At 34.3% G+C, this 17687-nt stretch overlaps 6 protein-coding genes across 8 annotated transcripts; 3 read left to right on the top strand and 3 right to left on the bottom strand.

Moving 5' to 3' along the window:
* Window positions 1–46: 46 nt before the first annotated feature.
* Window positions 47–2386, bottom strand: LOC145730661 (lysosomal aspartic protease-like). The gene is made up of 8 exons (XM_081981990.1): window positions 2227–2386; window positions 2029–2158; window positions 1854–1974; window positions 1685–1803; window positions 1430–1629; window positions 1192–1373; window positions 955–1136; window positions 47–900 (listed from the first exon to the last, which is right to left on the bottom strand). The coding sequence occupies exons 1-8, from the start codon at window positions 2292–2294 to the stop codon at window positions 733–735; spliced, it is 1170 nt and encodes a 389-aa protein (XP_081838116.1). The 5' UTR covers window positions 2295–2386; the 3' UTR covers window positions 47–732.
* A 656-nt stretch (window positions 2387–3042) lies between these two features.
* LOC145730662 (lysosomal aspartic protease-like) lies at window positions 3043–5524 on the bottom strand. 2 transcript variants are annotated; one of them, XM_081981991.1, is made up of 9 exons: window positions 5362–5524; window positions 5181–5283; window positions 4944–5070; window positions 4721–4844; window positions 4539–4657; window positions 4284–4483; window positions 3652–3833; window positions 3415–3596; window positions 3043–3363 (listed from the first exon to the last, which is right to left on the bottom strand). In XM_081981991.1, the coding sequence occupies exons 2-9, from the start codon at window positions 5243–5245 to the stop codon at window positions 3196–3198; spliced, it is 1167 nt and encodes a 388-aa protein (XP_081838117.1). In that variant the 5' UTR covers window positions 5246–5283; window positions 5362–5524; the 3' UTR covers window positions 3043–3195. The 2 variants fall into 2 exon arrangements, with proteins under 2 accessions (XP_081838117.1, XP_081838118.1); XM_081981992.1 differs by having other exon boundaries at window positions 5481–5510.
* A 304-nt stretch (window positions 5525–5828) lies between these two features.
* On the top strand, window positions 5829–13362 carry Stim (stromal interaction molecule). 2 transcript variants are annotated; one of them, XM_081981984.1, is made up of 9 exons: window positions 5831–6153; window positions 6214–6368; window positions 6507–6739; window positions 7467–7579; window positions 7792–8282; window positions 10669–10927; window positions 10983–11045; window positions 12354–12492; window positions 12545–13362. In XM_081981984.1, exons 1-9 carry the CDS (start codon window positions 5961–5963, stop codon window positions 12909–12911), a joined length of 2013 nt encoding a protein of 670 aa, XP_081838110.1. In that variant the 5' UTR covers window positions 5831–5960; the 3' UTR covers window positions 12912–13362. The 2 variants fall into 2 exon arrangements, with proteins under 2 accessions (XP_081838111.1, XP_081838110.1); XM_081981985.1 differs by lacking the exons at window positions 12354–12492; window positions 12545–13362 and adding an exon at window positions 11255–11454 and having other exon boundaries at window positions 5829–6153.
* Window positions 13363–13551: 189 nt separating this feature from the next.
* Window positions 13552–14360, top strand: mRpS10 (mitochondrial ribosomal protein S10). Its single transcript, XM_081981996.1, has 4 exons — window positions 13552–13689; window positions 13748–13962; window positions 14014–14215; window positions 14269–14360. Exons 1-4 carry the CDS (start codon window positions 13687–13689, stop codon window positions 14305–14307), a joined length of 459 nt encoding a protein of 152 aa, XP_081838122.1. The 5' UTR covers window positions 13552–13686; the 3' UTR covers window positions 14308–14360.
* Window positions 14361–14581: 221 nt separating this feature from the next.
* On the top strand, window positions 14582–16842 carry nclb (PWP1 homolog no child left behind). Its single transcript, XM_081981989.1, has 10 exons — window positions 14582–14784; window positions 14908–14966; window positions 15026–15123; window positions 15185–15364; window positions 15421–15566; window positions 15694–15808; window positions 15862–16194; window positions 16253–16391; window positions 16447–16586; window positions 16639–16842. Exons 1-10 carry the CDS (start codon window positions 14692–14694, stop codon window positions 16743–16745), a joined length of 1410 nt encoding a protein of 469 aa, XP_081838115.1. The 5' UTR covers window positions 14582–14691; the 3' UTR covers window positions 16746–16842.
* Dim1 (thioredoxin-like protein Dim1) lies at window positions 16730–17573 on the bottom strand. Its single transcript, XM_081981998.1, has 3 exons — window positions 17300–17573; window positions 17102–17238; window positions 16730–17044 (listed from the first exon to the last, which is right to left on the bottom strand). The coding sequence occupies exons 1-3, from the start codon at window positions 17375–17377 to the stop codon at window positions 16831–16833; spliced, it is 429 nt and encodes a 142-aa protein (XP_081838124.1). The 5' UTR covers window positions 17378–17573; the 3' UTR covers window positions 16730–16830.
* Between the last annotated feature and the right edge of the window lie 114 nt (window positions 17574–17687).

Here is a 17687-nt window from a genome sequence, read left to right as displayed (position 1 = left end):
TCCTATTGTTACTAACGGGAAATTATGGGTAGAAGAAAGGTAAACCTTTAATTTGAAAGAGTAAAAGTAATATATTACAACTAATAACACAAAGACTTGTCCAGTAAATCGGGTGAGTGAAAGCGCCAAAACAGAGTTTTTCTAGAAAATACTGTTTTTCATAGAGGCCTAAATATTCAATTTGAAGCCCATTTCTCTCTGTGGTACAACCTAAAGATTGGCTATTTGACAAAATTGCTAAGAGATGGTAACTTTGCACAAGTGATGAATGAGGAAAAGTGTCAGTTAGTCAATATTCCAAAAATGTGGACAGAAATTACTATTAGAGAAAAAGTCCACAGCAACATTGCAAAAATGTGGAAATTAAGAATAATTAATGTTATTTTGGCCACGTTACAAAAATTTGGTAATAAATTAGAAAAAAATTTAGTTTAGCAACATTACAGAAAACGACTATTTGACAACATTGCAGAAAGTTGGTAGAAATTAGGAAAAATGTTCATTTGTATTTTAAATACAAACTATATGCATTAATATCATTTGTATTGTAAATACACCATCTGCCCATTGTATTAATTGAAGCGTGGATTTCTTTGGTATACGTGAACCAAAATCACATAGAAAATTCGTATACGTGTTTTATGAAGTTGAGTTTTGGGAAACGGGGTGTCAAAACTTAAACAGTTAAAACCATCAAGTCTTTACAATTTTAAAATGCTCACAAAAACTGGCCTAATTTTTGGAAAGAGCAAAACCAACTCTGTTATTTTTGACATCAAACTCTGTATAGTATTTTCCAATAAACACATCTCCCAAGATCCACAAGGGACCGGCGGGTTCGGAAACGTCCAATGCCATAAATCCAGAAATGCACTCTGAAATCCCCAAACCGGTGTCAACCTGCATAGAAATTCACTGGAGTTTACAAGACTGTGAGTAGTTAACATTTGTTACCTCTATAATGTAGTCTGAGCCTTCCAAAGTGAAAGATTTGCCTCCAATAGTAAAGTTAATAGGAGGCAGATCAGCAATTTTGTCGCAACTTATAAAATATTCCCCTGCTATGTTGAAAGTGGCTCCTATGGCACTGTTCAGGGCTGCAATTTCAACAGAAGGTCCAGTAATTAGGCTGGTACCTTAATCAAATTAGCAAAAATCAGCAGGGTTTCACTTCTCCTTAAAAAAAACTACCAGTATCAGCAATCATTTTGCAGCCACCCTCACAAAATTCACTAGATCCCACCGATATTCCATTTACTTTGAACTGCCAATAGGCCTGACGGTCAACGTCCACGTAAGTGAATTCTCCTTCGTAATAGTTGGGGTCGGAACCTCCAAAAATAATCTCTCCTCCCACGTTACCGTCCTCGTCTCTATGATGTAGTATGATTTATGAATATTTGTAACCGAGTTTTAAAGAGAGATTAACCTGTTGAGGTAGAAACTGAAAACTTCCTCTTCTACCAGTTTTTGCTCGATCATATTGTAGAATACTGGGGTGACACCGTCTACTGCTATGCTGGGGTAAGCTAAACCCAAAATACCATCAAATTTTCCAATTGCAAACGCTAGACCTGGCTCGCTAGTGGCTTCGGCAAAGGTTTGGTCTAATACTGTCAGAGAACCTATCTAAAGACAATTAAATTTTCACTACATTTAAAAGGTGTGTTGCTAACTAACTTACTCCCACAGAGTCGACAGACAAGAACCCCGACAAACTTCCAGAACCGTACTCGATTTCGAATGTAGTACCATTTTCTTTGTAAGTGCATGATTTATCCGACTCGTATTGCTGATGCGTCCCTAGAAAAATTGCCTTTACTAAATGAATTTGCCTGGTAACTCCTATTTACAGCAAGCGATGCTAAGTGAACATTTGCTTGACGGAATCCACAAATTGGATGAACCAGTATCGAATATGACGTTAAAGTTTTGTGGTGGAGTTCCAACGGTAATTTCACCAAAGTATTGAGCCTGTGAAATAAAATAACGTTTTAAATTGTCTGTATGTTTTTAAATTAAACTTACATCTAAGTAGTTGGAGAGAGGTTCAGCAGTTCCATTACTGGTGTCAGTATATCGGTTTTGCAATGATTGAACGTGGGTTTCCAATTTTTTAATAGTCGTTCTCGGGGTTTCGTTTTTCTGAAGTGGAACTCTGTAATGAATATAAGAAACATTTTTATTAAAAGATACCATTCTTTTATTGCGTGCAGGCTAACTTACCTAAAGAGGTTGTCACAGGTGATTACAACAGCCAATGAAAAAACAACCAGAACTGTTCTGAGCGCCATACTTTTTAGTTTGCCTTTAGGAGAGAACTGAACGAATGGCGCTGAAGTGTTTGATTTTCTATAGAACGCATACCACTTACAGATTTATCTCCAAGTATGTATTCAATAGAGTTCAGAGAGTAGAACACCAGTACAACGTGTCTCAAATAAGTGTTGGAATTGCTATTTGTCAAAAATGTCTCTTTATGAAGTATTTTTGCATACTTTTATAATACAATAATTTTTATTCTTCATGAGTAGTTTTACGGTTTTTCTTTGAGATCTTTTATTTCCGGACACTGTGTCTACAGGTATGCCTCTTTTCTTTATTACCATTAATTTCCTATCTTATGGAAAATTTTGATATTTTCAAACCTGTATAAGCACAACTCATTTTTTTTTATAAATATTATTTACTTTTCTACTTGAACTTTAATACAAAATTGTGTCAAAAGTTAATACTGGAAAATTTTGCGCTATGCACTTGCGATAAGATCACTAAAAAAACTCTAAAATTATCAATTAAAAGTTTTTTCACTTAAAGTACCTTTAATAAGTCAATATTTTATACAGTGCCCAAGATAAGGATCTCTCTAGTTTCCGGGATTTCTATGCAGCGCATTTTTATCTTAAACACTCTGTATAGTATGTCAAGTGCATAAGACAATTACTTCTCATATCTGCCGCTATAAATCTCTTTCGATTTGAAATAAGGAAAGCAATAAAAAGGTTTTGCAGCTTAGAAATTTGGGAAAAAATCAAACTATAATTATACCTTCTTTCATCTTTATTATGTTACGGGTATCACAATAATCACGAAAGTTTCATAAAGTAAACTAAACTAAGAGAACAGAGAGAACTGTAGAACTAACACAAGCAATTACTAAAACTACCTATAAACTTATCAACAAAGCTGTCATCTTTAGGTGGTTTTAGTGAGAGCAAAACCGACTCGGTTATTTCCAGCATCGAATTCCGTGTAGTATTTACCGATAAAGACGTCACCTAATATCCATAGAGGTCCGTTCGGTGGAGGAATGTCAATTCCCATAAATCCAGACAAGCATAGAGTTTGGCCCATTTGGCTTACCTGTACAAATATCTTATTGGTGCAACTCTTTGTAATCATAGAATTACTTACCCTTAAAATGTAGTCTTTGCCTTCCAAAGTGAATGTTTGTCCTCCCAGCACAAAGTCAATGGTAGGCAAATTAGGAATTAAGCTGCAGTCAACTGTATATTCGCCTCCGACAAGCGGAGTAGCTCCGATAGCTTCGTTAATTGTTTTCATTTCTTCAACTGGTCCAGCAATCAAACTAGTACCTGTACAAACATGAAAATTCTTTATAGAAAGGTTTAGTCAGAATATCAGTCTTACCAGTGTCAGCAATAGCTTCACAGCCATTTTTGCAGAAGGATTTGCCACCCACTTTAACGCCATCCATTTTGAATTGCCAGTAGGCTTGACGATCGACGGGCAGATAAGTAAAGTCACCAGTATAGTAGTTGGGATCAGATCCGCCCAGTATCAATTCACCACCCACTTTGCCATCTGGATTCCTGGTAAAAAAGGACAGTTTATATTTTTTTGTTAATAGATTGTTCAAGTTATTTGCTGCTTGCATAAAGCTACTAATAATTTATATAAATACACTTAACAGAATGTAAAGAAAAAAAGAATAACAAAGTTTCCAAAATGTCATGTTTAGTTACTAAAGACTTTACATAAGTGTCTAAAACTAACTGAAAAATAAAAACTTCCAAGGAATTTCCTTCCTTCATCTAGCAACATAATTTAATCATTATTAAAGTGACTAGTAAACATTATTAATAAATAAAGCAGTTACAGTTATCACTAGTGATTAAGCTTGTCCTTTGGCCTTAAAAGATTGTCTTTTCAAACATTGGCTAATATGTTAAACATTCTAGAAACAACACTTTTATCCTTCAACTGAATAGGAAAAATACTTATTCAACCATTAATAAATATAAATATGCAAAAAAACTTACCTGTTGAGGTAAAAACTGAACACTGGTTGTGAAATCAAGCCTTGGTTGACCATGTTATTGAAAACAGGGACAACCCCATCAACTGAGATTCTAGGATAAGCCAAACCCAAAATACCATCAAACTTAGCAGCCACAAAAGCTAATCCAGGTTCACTTATTGCTTCAGCAAAAGTTTGATCTTTCACATTAACTGATCCCAACTAAAATTTGTTTTATTCCATTTTTGTCTTCCAAATCATATTTAATGAAGTTTACCCCAACAATATCAGTGGATAAGTAGCCAGAAAGGCTTCCAGACCCATAAGTGATTTTAAATTCAGTACCATTTTTCTTATAACTTGATGATTTGGATGAGTCATATTTATTGTGGAGCACTTTAATACCAAAAAACCATAATTAAATGTCAATAAAGTGTTTTTTGTTTAATATGTACTTACAGCAAGCAATATTGGTGAGATGGCATTGCTTGGATGGGACCCAAAGATTTGAAGATCCAGTATCAAATACCACAGTAAATTTTTGTGCAGGAGAGCCAAGAGAAATTGCACCATAGTATTGTGCCTATAAATAGGTCATCAGTTATTAAATTGCTTAGTTATGATTTGAAAACGACTGAGACTGGCTTTAGAAATTTTCCTATAGACTAGGTATGCTACTTACATCCAGGTAATTGGAAAGAGGTTCTGGAATGGGGCTAGAACCAGTGTACCTTAAGCGCACTTGCTGAACATGAGTTCCAACTGCTCTAAGGGTGTTTCTTGGAGAGGCATGCTTTGAGAGGGGTACTCTGAAATAGGTGATAACTTAAAGTTGCACTCCCTGTCAAATTTTATGTTTACCAAGAAGCCCCAAGGAGCATCAACACATCCCAAAAATAACTGAAATTAAATTACTTACCTTACCAAATCACCATGGACGGAGATAGCCAAACAAATAACAAAGAAAATTGGCAGGGAAGCCATTTTTGCTTAAAGACCGGGCTTCAGAACACTAATTAATCCTGGAACAAAGGAATTGATTTTTTAAATTGTTACCACAATCAGCTGACTGAATCAACCACTTGAATTAAAATACTAACAATAAACATAAAGGCTGGGATTTTTATCAACATTAAAGTGTATCCACAACCAGAAGCAATAACGAACAGCGAACCTAATGAAAAATGAAATTCAAAATTCAAAATAAACACAAACTCACAATCACAAACAAGAGTGGGGATTTGTGGAATGACCTTCAACCTATCACATCACCTGATAAAAATGTAAGGTTATGATCAAAATTGTAGCTCACTTCTCTTTAAAAATAAAATTTGTATGGTAAATAAATAACAGAGACACAACACTTCCTGTATTATTTAGTATTATCTAAAATAATTAATAAGTAATAATTTAGTATTTCTTTGGTTTAGTTGCTTTTTCTTATTGAATAATTACTTTTTGAAGTTTTTGTATAAAAACTAAAAAGTTGGGTTTTGTTTTGTAGAGAAGAAGAAAAGTATGTTCAATTTTACGTAATGTCATGAACAGCTGACAATGACAGTGACAAATGTTATTGCTTACGACGCGACGTCCTTAAAAAATGTCATCATATCTGATACTGATTGTCAATAAAATTTTAAAGTTTATCAACTCAACACCAAACGTTCTGTTTAAAAAAATGATGTGAATTCTTTATTTAATGTCTCGAGTTTTCGCAGTGCAATACCCCAAAATGGTTTATAAAACTTTTATTTATTTATTGGTGTTCCATCTTTGCAAAAAAAGTATTCGTGCGAGTCAAATCGGACAGGCCGAGGCCAGCGGTGGTGGACCCAAAATACCTCCTGTTCAAAAAACGCTTTCTTCTAGTGACATGCATTTGTTTACAGAGAGTATGTCCCGCTTATGGTTTTCAACCCCTTAAACTTACACCCCCAATTCATTAATTTCAGCCCAGTTACACGCATTCGATAGTTGCAGTTATGATGATTTTCCCTGCCTTTCCATGGCAGCAAGTGACAAACACGGTTTGGAAGCGATCGTCACTTTACACAAGCAATTAGATGATGATGCTGATGGCAATATAGACTTTTCAGAGTCTGATGATGTAAGTACCAAAAAATTGGACTTTTCAATTGACCTTCAGTAAAAAATGTTTACAAACAAGTTTTTATGGATTTTCCCCAACATTGTGTTTATTGCTACACTTGCAGTCCAGTTTAATACATTGTTTTTGCTTTGCTAGTTCTTGAAAGAGGAGCTGAAATATAATTCAGGCTCTGAAAAGCGCCAGAAGGCCTTCCACAAAGACAATGACATGCACATCTCAGTTAAAGAGTTGTGGGAGGCCTGGCTCAAGTCTGAGGTGCATAATTGGACCATTGAGCAAACCACTGAGTGGCTTGTTAATAATGTCCATTTACCACAATATGTTCCTAATTTTCTGTTGAATAAAGTTAAGGGAGCTAATTTACCCAGGTAAGTGCCATTCATTTTAATTACTGTTGTTTAAGTTTACTGATAAATAAGTGGTTACTTAGTTGCAATATACACAATTTACAGAGTTTGTTAATCATTTATAACAGTTAATTATATTTTTATTTACTCTGACAGGACAAGGTAAGAGTGTGATTTTTCTGTTTATTTGCAAGTGGTGTTTTCAGTTTAATTCAATAAGAATTAGAGGGATATAACATTGGTATTGAAACTTTCCAGAAATTTAGTTGCAGTTTTATTTGAAATACTACCTAATTAAGTTGCATATTTCTATGTGGCTGGGTTTTTATTAATAATTTTGGAAAAAAGCAAATTTAGAAACTGTGAAATTAATGAATAGAAGAATAACTTTCTTGGTATAAACTTGTACACATTTGGAGACAAATTGAAATATTCTATTTTTGCTTCATATAATTCAAGTAGCATCAGAACAGCAAAAAGTTATCTTAGTTTATATAAATAAGTTTGTAGGGACTTTCTACTTAAGATTTTTTACCTTACAAATGATTCAATACTTTACTATACTCACTTTTGCTCCAATTGAAAAATGGCACTAAATTTAAAAGCAAACTATTCTGTAGACCACATGAGAATAACTAAAATTTCAATTTACACTAATAACCAATAATTGCACATTATGTTTTATAATCACTAGAATACTGAATTAAAGATGTTTCCCACTTTGATATAAAATGAGGAAAATGTTTAGGTTGGCGGTGAACAATGGTAACTATTTGGGCATCCTGGGTATAAAGGATCCCATTCACAGGCAGAAAATCTCACTCAAGGCCATGGACGTTGTTCTCTTCGGACCGCCAAAAGGTAAACTGATTCATTGTCATCAATTTAATAATAATGTGTGGGATGCCACATACAGGTAATTAAATGTTTACAGCCGATGGGCAGTCAAACAATCAAATGCGGTCGCTAATCTTGTTTATTACTGTTTGAGGATGATTTTCTGTGACGGTACCGTTATTGTTTTTAAGGCAACTTTCCAGTACTAAAAGCTCACGCGACTTTTCGATTTTCAGATGGAATTACGTGGAAAGACGTGACCTTAGTACTTTCCGGCGTGGTGGTGCTATTGGGCGGCTGGCTCGCCTATCAGCAAAACAAAAAGTTTAAAAACCACCTGAACCGGATGAATCGCGACATGGACAGCCTGCAAACTTCCGAGCAGGCCTTGGAAAAGTTGCAGAAGCAACTGGAGGAGGCCAAACAGTCCGAGGTCGCGGCAATTAGCGAAAAACAGAACTTGGAGCGATTGCTGCAGGATTCGCGCGGTGACATGGCTAGTTTGACCAGCGCTTATTCGGAGAGCGACATCACTCATTACAAGGAGGAGATTAAATCGTTGAAGGCGCAGATTGGCGAACTTACCCAGGCGGCCTTTAAAAGCACCTGTTACGGCGTGCCGCCCGGTTTACAACAATGGCTGCAGCTCACTTATGAATTAGAACAGAAGAGCTTTGACAAGAAAAAAGTATCGGCCGAGAAACAGTTGCAGCAGGCCAGAGAAGCCGTAAGTTCATATTTTCATTCACTTTTTTTATAAACAGTTTTGGTACAATTTAATCAATTTTGTATTATCTGTATGATTCTGTATAAGGTTCAGTGCAAATGATCGTTGTTATCAAGTCTTTACTGTCTGACATATAATTTTTATGACTTTACAGCTTTAAATTAGGAACAAAATTAAATTGGTGTCTATATTGCTCATTTTGGTGTTAATTATAGTCTACTTAAAAACTAGGAGGATAGATCGGGAATTAGGTTGGCAATAGTGGTCAAATGTGATTGGCTGGTTGGCGGTTTGATTTACACAGCAGAAATCAAACAGTTTATGTCAAAAAAACACCATTTGAATTTTCAGGTTAATCACTGTCAATCTGTTTCTTTAGCTTCCTAAAGCTTATTCATGCATCAGAGTCGTTTAAAGTTGTGTTTCAGTCTGTATAAACTCGTTTAGCAGTGTATTGATATCACAAAAAAGTTATTTTCGATATTACACCACTTGAATATCTTTATCACCAAAAGTAATAAGGCAATTGGATTTAGACCATTTGTATCCTGCAGAAAAGATGTGTACAAACAAATATTAAAACCGTATATATTGTATCAAAAATAACTGAAGTGGTAATGAGATTGGAAATTCAAGCTTAGCATTCAACTTTTATGTTTGTTAGTTAAACTTTCAATAAAACTCTAAATTAACGAGTTCTTATTTTTATACACTGGCAATATAACTTGAGACGTATTTTGGCGTCAGTGTTTACTGGAGTGTTTACATTGCCTGTCTCATTTTAACTCATTCTAATGAAAAAAGATGGCCTATGTTACTACAGCTTAATACTCAGGTTAATACTGCCGCCAAAATACGCCTTTTATTTATCTAACCTAAACATCAACTGCAAATGTCACCAAAACCCCTAAATAAAATCTGGGGATTTTTTTTTGGTAACTTCTGCTTGTGTATGTCAGGCTTCTTCATTTGCTCCTTGTAGTTTTTAAATAGACTATAGAAAATTGTTAAGAATTTTATATTGCCAGAATTGTCAGTCTAAAGATTCATTGCTCTTCATAGCATCAGCTGAGCAGAATTTTTCACCAGGTGACTAAACAAAGGCTGACTAACACTTTCACAAATATTTCCATCTGCTAATTAACTTCCTTGTAAATATGTTAGATAAATAAAACTTAGTTGGGTATATCAATGGCCAAACATACTTTATTCAACCAATAACCCAGTTTATTTGAAGGTTTTTTTATTTGTCACATTAAGAGCCTGTATTTTCATCTGCCAATAAACTTTCCTATAAATACATTATACAAATAAAACTTAGTTGTATATATCAAACGTGGAATACGATTTATTTGAGGAATAAAGCAGTTTATTTGAAGAATTTTTATTTGATACATCAAGTAGCTAATATAGGGATAAGCAAGCATATGTGCGCCCAGAAAATGAAAAGCGGTTTATGCGTCTTGCTCATTCGGTTTGAATCTTTAAATCAAAAATGAGTAATTGAAATAGAAACTTTAACAACCTTTCTGTTATATGCATCTGGATGTATATAGGTATTACCTTACTGTAGGAGATTTTGAAGAAATCAATTAGGTGCTGGGAAAGCCAGTAAAAGTAAAATTACAAAACCAATTAGTTCCCTTTACAAGTATCTATGTATATTTGTTTACTCACAACAGAAACTTAAATTGCATATACATAACCGTTTTATAAAATTTCAAAGTTTTCTAAATTGATTGGTTTGTTTGATTTTCTTATTGCATACAAAGTTTGCATTGAACTTGCAAGTTAGTGCATTATTTGGTTTTTCCATTTTATGATCACGAAAGACGAGTATATTAATTTTTCAAATAGATTGTCTTTGGAGGGCTTAATTAACCGCCAGAAATTCCGAAAAAATATCAATTCAGACTAATCTGACAATGACAAAACCTCCTTTTTAATACCAATTTACCAAATAACAATTTGACAAATAAACTTCCCTTGAAATACAGATACAATTTATTCGATAACTAATCTTTGGGATACACTTTAGTAGTCAAATAGTTATTGGCTACTTTATAAGGCGGACCCAGAAACACCTAATCACAATCTACTATTGCTGACCTTTCTTGCTTCTTATTTCCATTTTTGGTCACGAAATATTTTCCTTCTGCTTCTTCAAATAGATTGGAAGGAATGACAAATCAAACTCATCTGACAATGACAAGACATTTTTTTGAATTTCAATCCATCAAATAAATTTGCAATGAAATAGGGACGGAATTTATTCGACAATTAATCTTTGGAATACACTTTAGTGGCCAAATAGTTATTAGCAGATGGAAATACCGACCCTAAGTGGTACTAGGATTTAATATTATTAATAATTTTGCATCTTTAGTGCGAGAAACTAAGAAAAAAGCGCTCCAGTTTAGTGGGAGCGTTCGTGTCCACGCACGGCAAATCCATAGATGATGTGGACAGATCTATAGTAGAAGCGCGCAGCGCCCTCAATGAGGTGACTTACGAGTTACAAGAACGGACGCACAGATGGCGTCAAATTGAGCTGCTGTGCGGCTTTTCCATTACTAATAATATAGGACTGCAGACCCTCGAGTCTGTTTTGTACAAAAAGCAAGAGCGACTTAACGGATTTGGTGGTGAGTCTTTTTTTGTTTGCATCTGGTAGGTACAATTTGGTAATATTTGTTGTAGTGCGCATGAACAGCATGGACGATCTTGACGTCAACGACGACAATGGTTCCGTATACGGTTTAGGTAAGCAAATGTCTTACGACGACGATACTGAGTGACCGTTTTGATTTGTTTTTTTTTGTTGTATATTGTGTCAGTGGGCTTCAGTAATATTTATATTTTTTTTCCTTTGATCGCTTTAAATGAATACAGCTTCTGGCTTAAAAGGGTAACTGTCACTGTAATATGCTTAAAAATAGTAATTTAATGTAATATGAACTCTACCAATTTAGCCTCGCTATTCGAAAGCAATTTTCGAACTCGATACTCCTTTCGCCCTAACTGTGATCCGCATGGCCCTGCTTTCTCTTAAACCCCAGACTTTCCATATTAACCAGACGATATTTAATGTCTAGTAGTAAAGTAGCCATGTAGTTGTTTTGTAGATAGTCTATTGGGTTGTACAAATATATTTATTTAGTTGGCCAGTAAAGGGTAATTTTATTTTCGTTCCTCGGATCATATTGAACAACAAGATAATACAGCAATAATAGATTTCATTTTTAAATTGAAAATCAACCAACCTTAACATAAAAACAAACCAGTTTGAAGATTTCCTTATAAAGTCAACCTATTTTCGACCATTTCTGTCTCAAGGTATTGAAAACGCGCAATAAAACATTGTTTGCCGATACTCTCAATGTCGTCACCGTTTTGTTTAAACAACTTAATTGGTCTAAATTCGAGACTGCATATTTACATGTATTTTATATTGACTCTCAGTAAATAATGCGAATTTATCTTGTGTTCAGCCCAATAAATAAACTCAAGTAATGTTTTGTCTTTGTCTCGTTTTCCATTTCTTTTTTTATGTTTTGCTTGTTGCCTATCGGTAATGGTGCTTGTATTGGTTCTGTGGAAAAACTTGTGATTGGGAAATGCTTGCTTTAATTATGACAAGTTGTACATATTGGTGGAAAGTCGCTTTTTGGTCTTTTGAAACCGACTGTTAGGTTGTTCTAAACCTACACACCACATAAGTTATATTTTTATAAGATTTATGTGTGCTAAAGTGAATACAATTACTGGATTTAGACCATTTCTCCCTGGAAGAAGTACAATTTTTACAATGAATGGTATAAACAGATTTTAAATGGAAATGCAGATGCAAATCCTGGTATATTATTGTGTGGTACATATTTTTTGCTTGTGTAAGTGTCTTCAATCACTCCTAGTTTTTATAGGGTATAGGAGAAGTGATTAATTTTTAATGTAATTATAGATGTCTAAGTTAGTTAACCCAACAGCTGCAATCAGGAAATATTATTAATAATTAATAAATTGTCTTTCACTTTGAGTTCACAATAGAGTAATTATAGTAATTTTCCACAGTTGGGTCATACCCTGAACTTCCTATCCAACACATGGCCTCTCTAAATGAGGATGAGACCTCTGGAAGCGAGAATGGGAAACAAGACGAAAATGCCAATGAGTCTAAAAATCAGGATTTCTCTTTTCAAATTGGCGGAACGTGAGTTATTTTCTTTAACTTTACATACAACTCGACAAAACCTCTTCCCTAGGTCATTCCCAGAAGATCTGTTACCAAAACTACCATCGGTCAGCCCTACGTCAAATCACTCGAAATCGGCCAGCCAATCAAACATCAGCGTGAAACCGACCACAAAAACTTTCGCCCGATCTTTAACTCAAGATATCAACCTGGACGAGTTTCTCAAACCGAAAGCGTCAGCGTCTGAGGGTACTTTAGACGCCACCAAACGTCCCTCTGCAACCCAGGAAGTGCACGTGCTACCTAAAAAAGCGATTTCTATCGAAGATGATGTTTGTTCAACAGACTCTTCGTTGATTGAAGACATCGAAGTGAAAAAGAAGAAGCGGAAACTGTTTAATTTTTCAAAGAGAAGCAAGAAAGGGGAGAAGTCGTGAGTGGAATTTTTACTATCGTATTTTATTAAATTAGTCGATACCTTGAATCTCCCAGCCTTAATTTCGAGTACTTATATGTTTTTTGTTAGCTAATTGACATGGTGGCAAAATGAATCTTCCTATACTTTAGAATTTTTCCAATTTTTACTATAAGGTTGTAAAACTACTTTTTGTGACTGGTTGCGTTTACAAACGCTCAAAAATGACAATAAATGATCCAGTGTAGTGCTTGCCTTTTTTGGGGAAAAATAAAACAAGTAGGTACATAATTAAAAACTTTTTGCTCTTTGGATTGTTTTTAGTATCCTTTGGATGTAAAAATCATTTTAGGAAATGGATTTCCATTTTTTTTTGTGTATTATTATATTGTTTTATTCATGCCTATACCTACTATGTATATTGTGATACTAGTACCCTAGTGAAAGTAAATAAATTAAATTGATTACTTTAAGATGTACAATTTATTGTCTTAATTAAGTAATAAAAAAAAAGAAAATAAATAATATTTTTTATTTGTCATGTTTGAAATATTTATTGTTAAATTAATTTAAGAGACATTAACAAAATTATAATAACGTTAGAACATTATCAGTTATTTATAATTAACTCTGGGCAGGAAAAACTGAAAATTACTGAGATGGCTCCAGTATAAAAAAGAAGAACAGAAGAGAATTAAGTAGTTTTGAAGTAATTCTTAACCTAACAATCCGTTTATTTGCAATATTTTTACAAATTTTGTTAAAATTATTTTCCCTGCAAACTAATCAGTTTTAAAATGGTAAGTCACTCTTAAGGCAATATATAACGCACAATTTCCATTTTGACTGTATTTGTAGAATATTGCTAGAAGACTAATTACCAAACCAACACTTCAAAGAAACTTTTCATCTATTCAAGAAGCCCCTAAAACAGCCCAAGAGCCACCGCAAGAGGTGGACAAGTTAATCAAAACCTTAGAACTAGAGGCACGTTGCTACGAACCAGCGATTTTGAAAAGTTTTTGTAAATTTGCCACTACTGCTGGTACTCATTTAGGTGTTGAATCCAAGTCGTAAGTTAAAACCAAACTGGGAAACTAAAAAAGTTTACATTTTACTTGTAGTTGGAGCTTAAGAAAACCTTTACATGAACGGTATACAGTGTTAAAGTCAGTGCACATTTACAAGAAACATCGCGTGCAATATGAAAAGAGAACCTACTTTTCATTTGTTCAGTATAATAAATTGACTGGATCTACAGCTGATACTTTGCTTGAGTATGTGGAACGAAACTTGCCAGAAGGAGTATCTCTTAAAGCCACTAAAGTAAGTTTTAGTATATCTGAATAGTTTTAGTTACCACTTTGAGACTATTTTAGGTGGAAGTTCAGGAAATACCAGAACATTTGAAAGTGTAATGTTAGTTTAGATTGTTAATTGTAGATGTTTTGTAAGTAAATGTTGATAAGAACGTTGGTAAAGTTTTAATGATCCTGGTCAAATAATGCTCACTGTTCAGCTCAGATTAGTTTGAAATTGAAAATCAAATTTTGTTATTACCATTTCATTTGGAATTATTGATTTCCATCAAAGACCAACTTTAACATTCTGTCACGTGACACTCTTAACCGCAGAGATAAGGGTAACACGTGACTCTGATTAAGTTGTGGTTTATTAGAACTACTATAGGTTAAGTTAAGAGCAACATAACCTCAGAACACGTGTGTACTACTGTGTGAGTTTTCTTTAAAACTTTAAGTAAATTCAACAAGGAAAAACACAATTTATACTCTGCTGAGACAATGCAAGACGAAACTGACACGGAAAGCAAAGTTAATTTTATTCCTTGTATAAAATGGGTGAAACGTGGAGTGGCAAATACAAATCCTGCAAGGGTAAAGTAACAAATTTGTTTAAATTTTCTGTTTCTAAACTAGTCACAAAACTTGCTAACAAGTATTTAAAAAGTGTATAACCACACTAAGTAGATAAATAATTAGTTGTATGTTTTGCTCCAGGTGCAACTGTCCAAAAATGAATTAGTACAAATCATTAATGAAACCAAACAAAGACTTGGGTATGTAGCTTTTTAGACATTTTAACACATTCACTAAATTAGCAGTCCACAAATTTAAGTGCAACCAGCAACTCTGAAGAACAGAATGAAGACGCTCCTATGGAAGGACAGCCTTCAACTGGTGATGAGTTTAATTTTGCAGATTATGACAATGATGGTAAATATAATGTTAATTTAATCCAGATAACTATAGTATAATTTAAGGATTTTGTAATCAGAAGGTACACAAACAGCAGAAGCTCTGGGCATTCACACTTTAGCTGAATTACCTGCTGAGGCTGAAGATCATTTTTCAGAATCTGATGACTCGGAAAAAGAAGATGACCTTATCAAACCTTCAGATAATCTAATTTTGGTTGGACATGTGGAGGGAGATGCCAGTATATTGGAGGTTCATGGTATATTAGGTCTGAAAGGCAAAATGGTGTAAACTTGACTGAATGAGTTGTTTTAGTGTATAATGAAGAGGAGGAGTCATTTTATGTACATCATGATCTGTTACTGCCAGCTTTTCCTCTGTGTTTAGAATGGTTGAATTATGAGCCAAAACAGCCTAAAGGAAATTATTGTGCTGTTGGTTCTATGTCTCCTGTTATTCAGGTAATTTGCACAATAATATTTGTGCTGTAGTAACATTAAACTATTTTGTTGCTATCAGGGTTTTTCATTACTTGACTCTTACTAGAACAAAAATGTAAATTTTAAAACATGTTCTGACATATTCTAGGTTTGGGATATTGATGTCATAAATTGTATTGAACCTGCATTCAAATTGGGTAGGCTTGCAAGCACTAAAAAGAAACGCAAAGCTTTGGGTCATAGGGACGCAGTTCTTGCTTTAGGTACCCTAAATTCGTTGTTTTCTTGACAAATTAACTCATTTAAGTTTGCACAGCTTGGAACAAAACATATGAGCATATTATCGCCAGCGGCTCTGTCGATCGAACGATCATTTTGTGGGACATGGAAAATCAAGTTCCAAGCACAACAATCAAAGCTTTTGATGAAAAAGTGCAGTGCTTGGAGTGGCACAAGTTTGAGGGACAAACTCTGCTGGCTGGAGGATGTGACAACACCGCACGGGTGTTCGACTGCCGAACCCCGGACAATCACCAAACTTGGCAACTAGGCGGCGAGGCGGAGCGTTTGCTGTGGAACCCTTTACAGCCTTTTGCTTTCCTAGCTGGAACTAGTACAGGCCTGATTGAATGTTTTGATTGTCGGAAAGGTAAATTATTTATTATTAACAAGTTACACAGTTGCTTTTTAACTTTGTTGAATTGCAGGGAAACTTTGGAGTTTAGAAGCACATGAAAAGGAAGTTACAGGTTTGGCTATAAGTGGACAGTGTCCTGGTTTATTGGTCACAGCATCCCCAGATGAAACTGTCAAAACATGGGATTTTATTGGAGAAGACATACCACGGTAAATATTAGCAAACATTTTTTCTTCCTTTTTATTATACTTGTATAATTTATAGTTTGGTTAATGAAAGGGAGTTTAAAATGGGTAACATTCACTGTTTGGAGCTTTGCCCTGACTCACCTTTTGTAATTGCTGTTGGGGGTGACAAAAAGTCAAACAACTTTACTGTATTTGATTTGCAAAACATTGACCCTGGTAAGATATGGATTTTTAATAAAAACATTTTCTAAAGTGAATTTATTTTTAGTTAAACACACATTTGAGTCTAGGGACTTGATCCAGTTGGTTCCAGATTCTACAGAACCTACCAGCACAAACACAGAAAGTGAAAGTATGACTTCAGATAATACTTAAATAATTTTTAATGTTTCTTATTTTAATATAAAATTTAAAGTTAAATTGGCTACAATTAACCACTGTACATTAAAAATTAAAGAGTTTAGTATCTGTACTTTGTGGAGTAATCTTTAGGAGAAACCACAAGACCTCTACCTTTTCTAGCTCCCCTGTAGACAGTTTCAACAATATCAATCATTTCCTGCTTGTCTTCTAAAGGCCAATTAATTTTATTATTATTTCCTGTACCCAAATCAATCATAATGTGTTTGTTTCTAAAGAAGAACATTACTGTGCATGGATCATACAACTCATACCTGAAACAAATTTAATTACCTAGTACTTTTGACTGAAACCCAAAGGTAAGAACTTACATTTTATTAAAATCTGGAACTTCAGTGATATCAACCAAATAAATAACGGCAAAGTTTTTTACTTTTTCGGCAATGCTATAGAGAACCTCATCCATTTTCATACAGCATGGGTCCCAATCATGACCAAAACGAATTACCTACAAATCAATTTTGAATAAAACTGTACAAAATAAATACTAATAAGTAATAAGTACTTACTACTACTCGATCCTCTTCAGACAGAATGGCCTGGTCTACCTGCCATCCATTGTGTAAATGTGCTAACATGTAAGACATGATGCAAGTTTAGATTTTTTTCCACCAGTCACAAAAAATAAATAAAATAGTTATAGCACCTGAGACTATTGAGTTATTTTACAACAATCGGCTATCCACGGATTCAAAGGAAATTATCTGTTTCTGTTTGAAGATTGTTCTAGTTAGAACCAGAGGAAAGCTCAAAATAGTAAACAAACTCAAATCAGCTGTTTGACAGTAGAGCACTATCACGCTGTCAAATTTTAAATCTGTCTATTATCTATCTTTATTTAACCAAGCAATAACAAGGACAGAAACTTTTTCCGGGTAGAATTGAAAACTCTTCCTT

This window comes from Ips typographus, linkage group LG6 (genome assembly GCF_016097725.1).
Source record: "Ips typographus isolate SLU linkage group LG6, UJ_Ityp_2.0, whole genome shotgun sequence".
Classification (NCBI taxonomy): domain Eukaryota; kingdom Metazoa; phylum Arthropoda; class Insecta; order Coleoptera; family Curculionidae; genus Ips; species Ips typographus.
This window is presented reverse-complemented; position numbering and strand designations above follow the sequence as displayed.

Coding starts and splice junctions, on each gene's coding strand:
- LOC145730661 (XM_081981990.1), bottom strand. CDS start 2,294: ATGGCGCTCAGAACAGTTCTGGTTGTTTTTTCATTGGCTGTTGTAATC. Junction 1,804..1,853: donor TTCACTTAGCATCGCTTGCT/GTAAATAGGAGT, acceptor CAATTTTTCTAG/GGACGCATCAGCAATACGAG. Junction 1,374..1,429: donor TTCAGTTTCTACCTCAACAG/GTTAATCTCTCT, acceptor ACTACATCATAG/AGACGAGGACGGTAACGTGG.
- nclb (XM_081981989.1), top strand. CDS start 14,692: ATGCAAGACGAAACTGACACGGAAAGCAAAGTTAATTTTATTCCTTGT. Junction 14,785..14,907: donor CAAATACAAATCCTGCAAGG/GTAAAGTAACAA, acceptor GTTTTGCTCCAG/GTGCAACTGTCCAAAAATGA. Junction 15,124..15,184: donor TGCAGATTATGACAATGATG/GTAAATATAATG, acceptor TTTTGTAATCAG/AAGGTACACAAACAGCAGAA.
- LOC145730662 (XM_081981991.1), bottom strand. CDS start 5,245: ATGGCTTCCCTGCCAATTTTCTTTGTTATTTGTTTGGCTATCTCCGTC. Junction 4,658..4,720: donor TCTCACCAATATTGCTTGCT/GTAAGTACATAT, acceptor TTGGTATTAAAG/TGCTCCACAATAAATATGAC. Junction 3,597..3,651: donor TGAAGCTATTGCTGACACTG/GTAAGACTGATA, acceptor ATGTTTGTACAG/GTACTAGTTTGATTGCTGGA.
- mRpS10 (XM_081981996.1), top strand. Junction 13,963..14,013: donor TTAGGTGTTGAATCCAAGTC/GTAAGTTAAAAC, acceptor TTTTACTTGTAG/TTGGAGCTTAAGAAAACCTT. Junction 14,216..14,268: donor TATCTCTTAAAGCCACTAAA/GTAAGTTTTAGT, acceptor AGACTATTTTAG/GTGGAAGTTCAGGAAATACC.
- Dim1 (XM_081981998.1), bottom strand. CDS start 17,377: ATGTCTTACATGTTAGCACATTTACACAATGGATGGCAGGTAGACCAG. Junction 17,239..17,299: donor CTGAAGAGGATCGAGTAGTA/GTAAGTACTTAT, acceptor ATTGATTTGTAG/GTAATTCGTTTTGGTCATGA. Junction 17,045..17,101: donor GTTCCAGATTTTAATAAAAT/GTAAGTTCTTAC, acceptor AATTTGTTTCAG/GTATGAGTTGTATGATCCAT.
- Stim (XM_081981984.1), top strand. CDS start 5,961: ATGTCTCGAGTTTTCGCAGTGCAATACCCCAAAATGGTTTATAAAACT. Junction 6,154..6,213: donor CATGCATTTGTTTACAGAGA/GTATGTCCCGCT, acceptor CATTAATTTCAG/CCCAGTTACACGCATTCGAT. Junction 10,928..10,982: donor GCGACTTAACGGATTTGGTG/GTGAGTCTTTTT, acceptor TATTTGTTGTAG/TGCGCATGAACAGCATGGAC.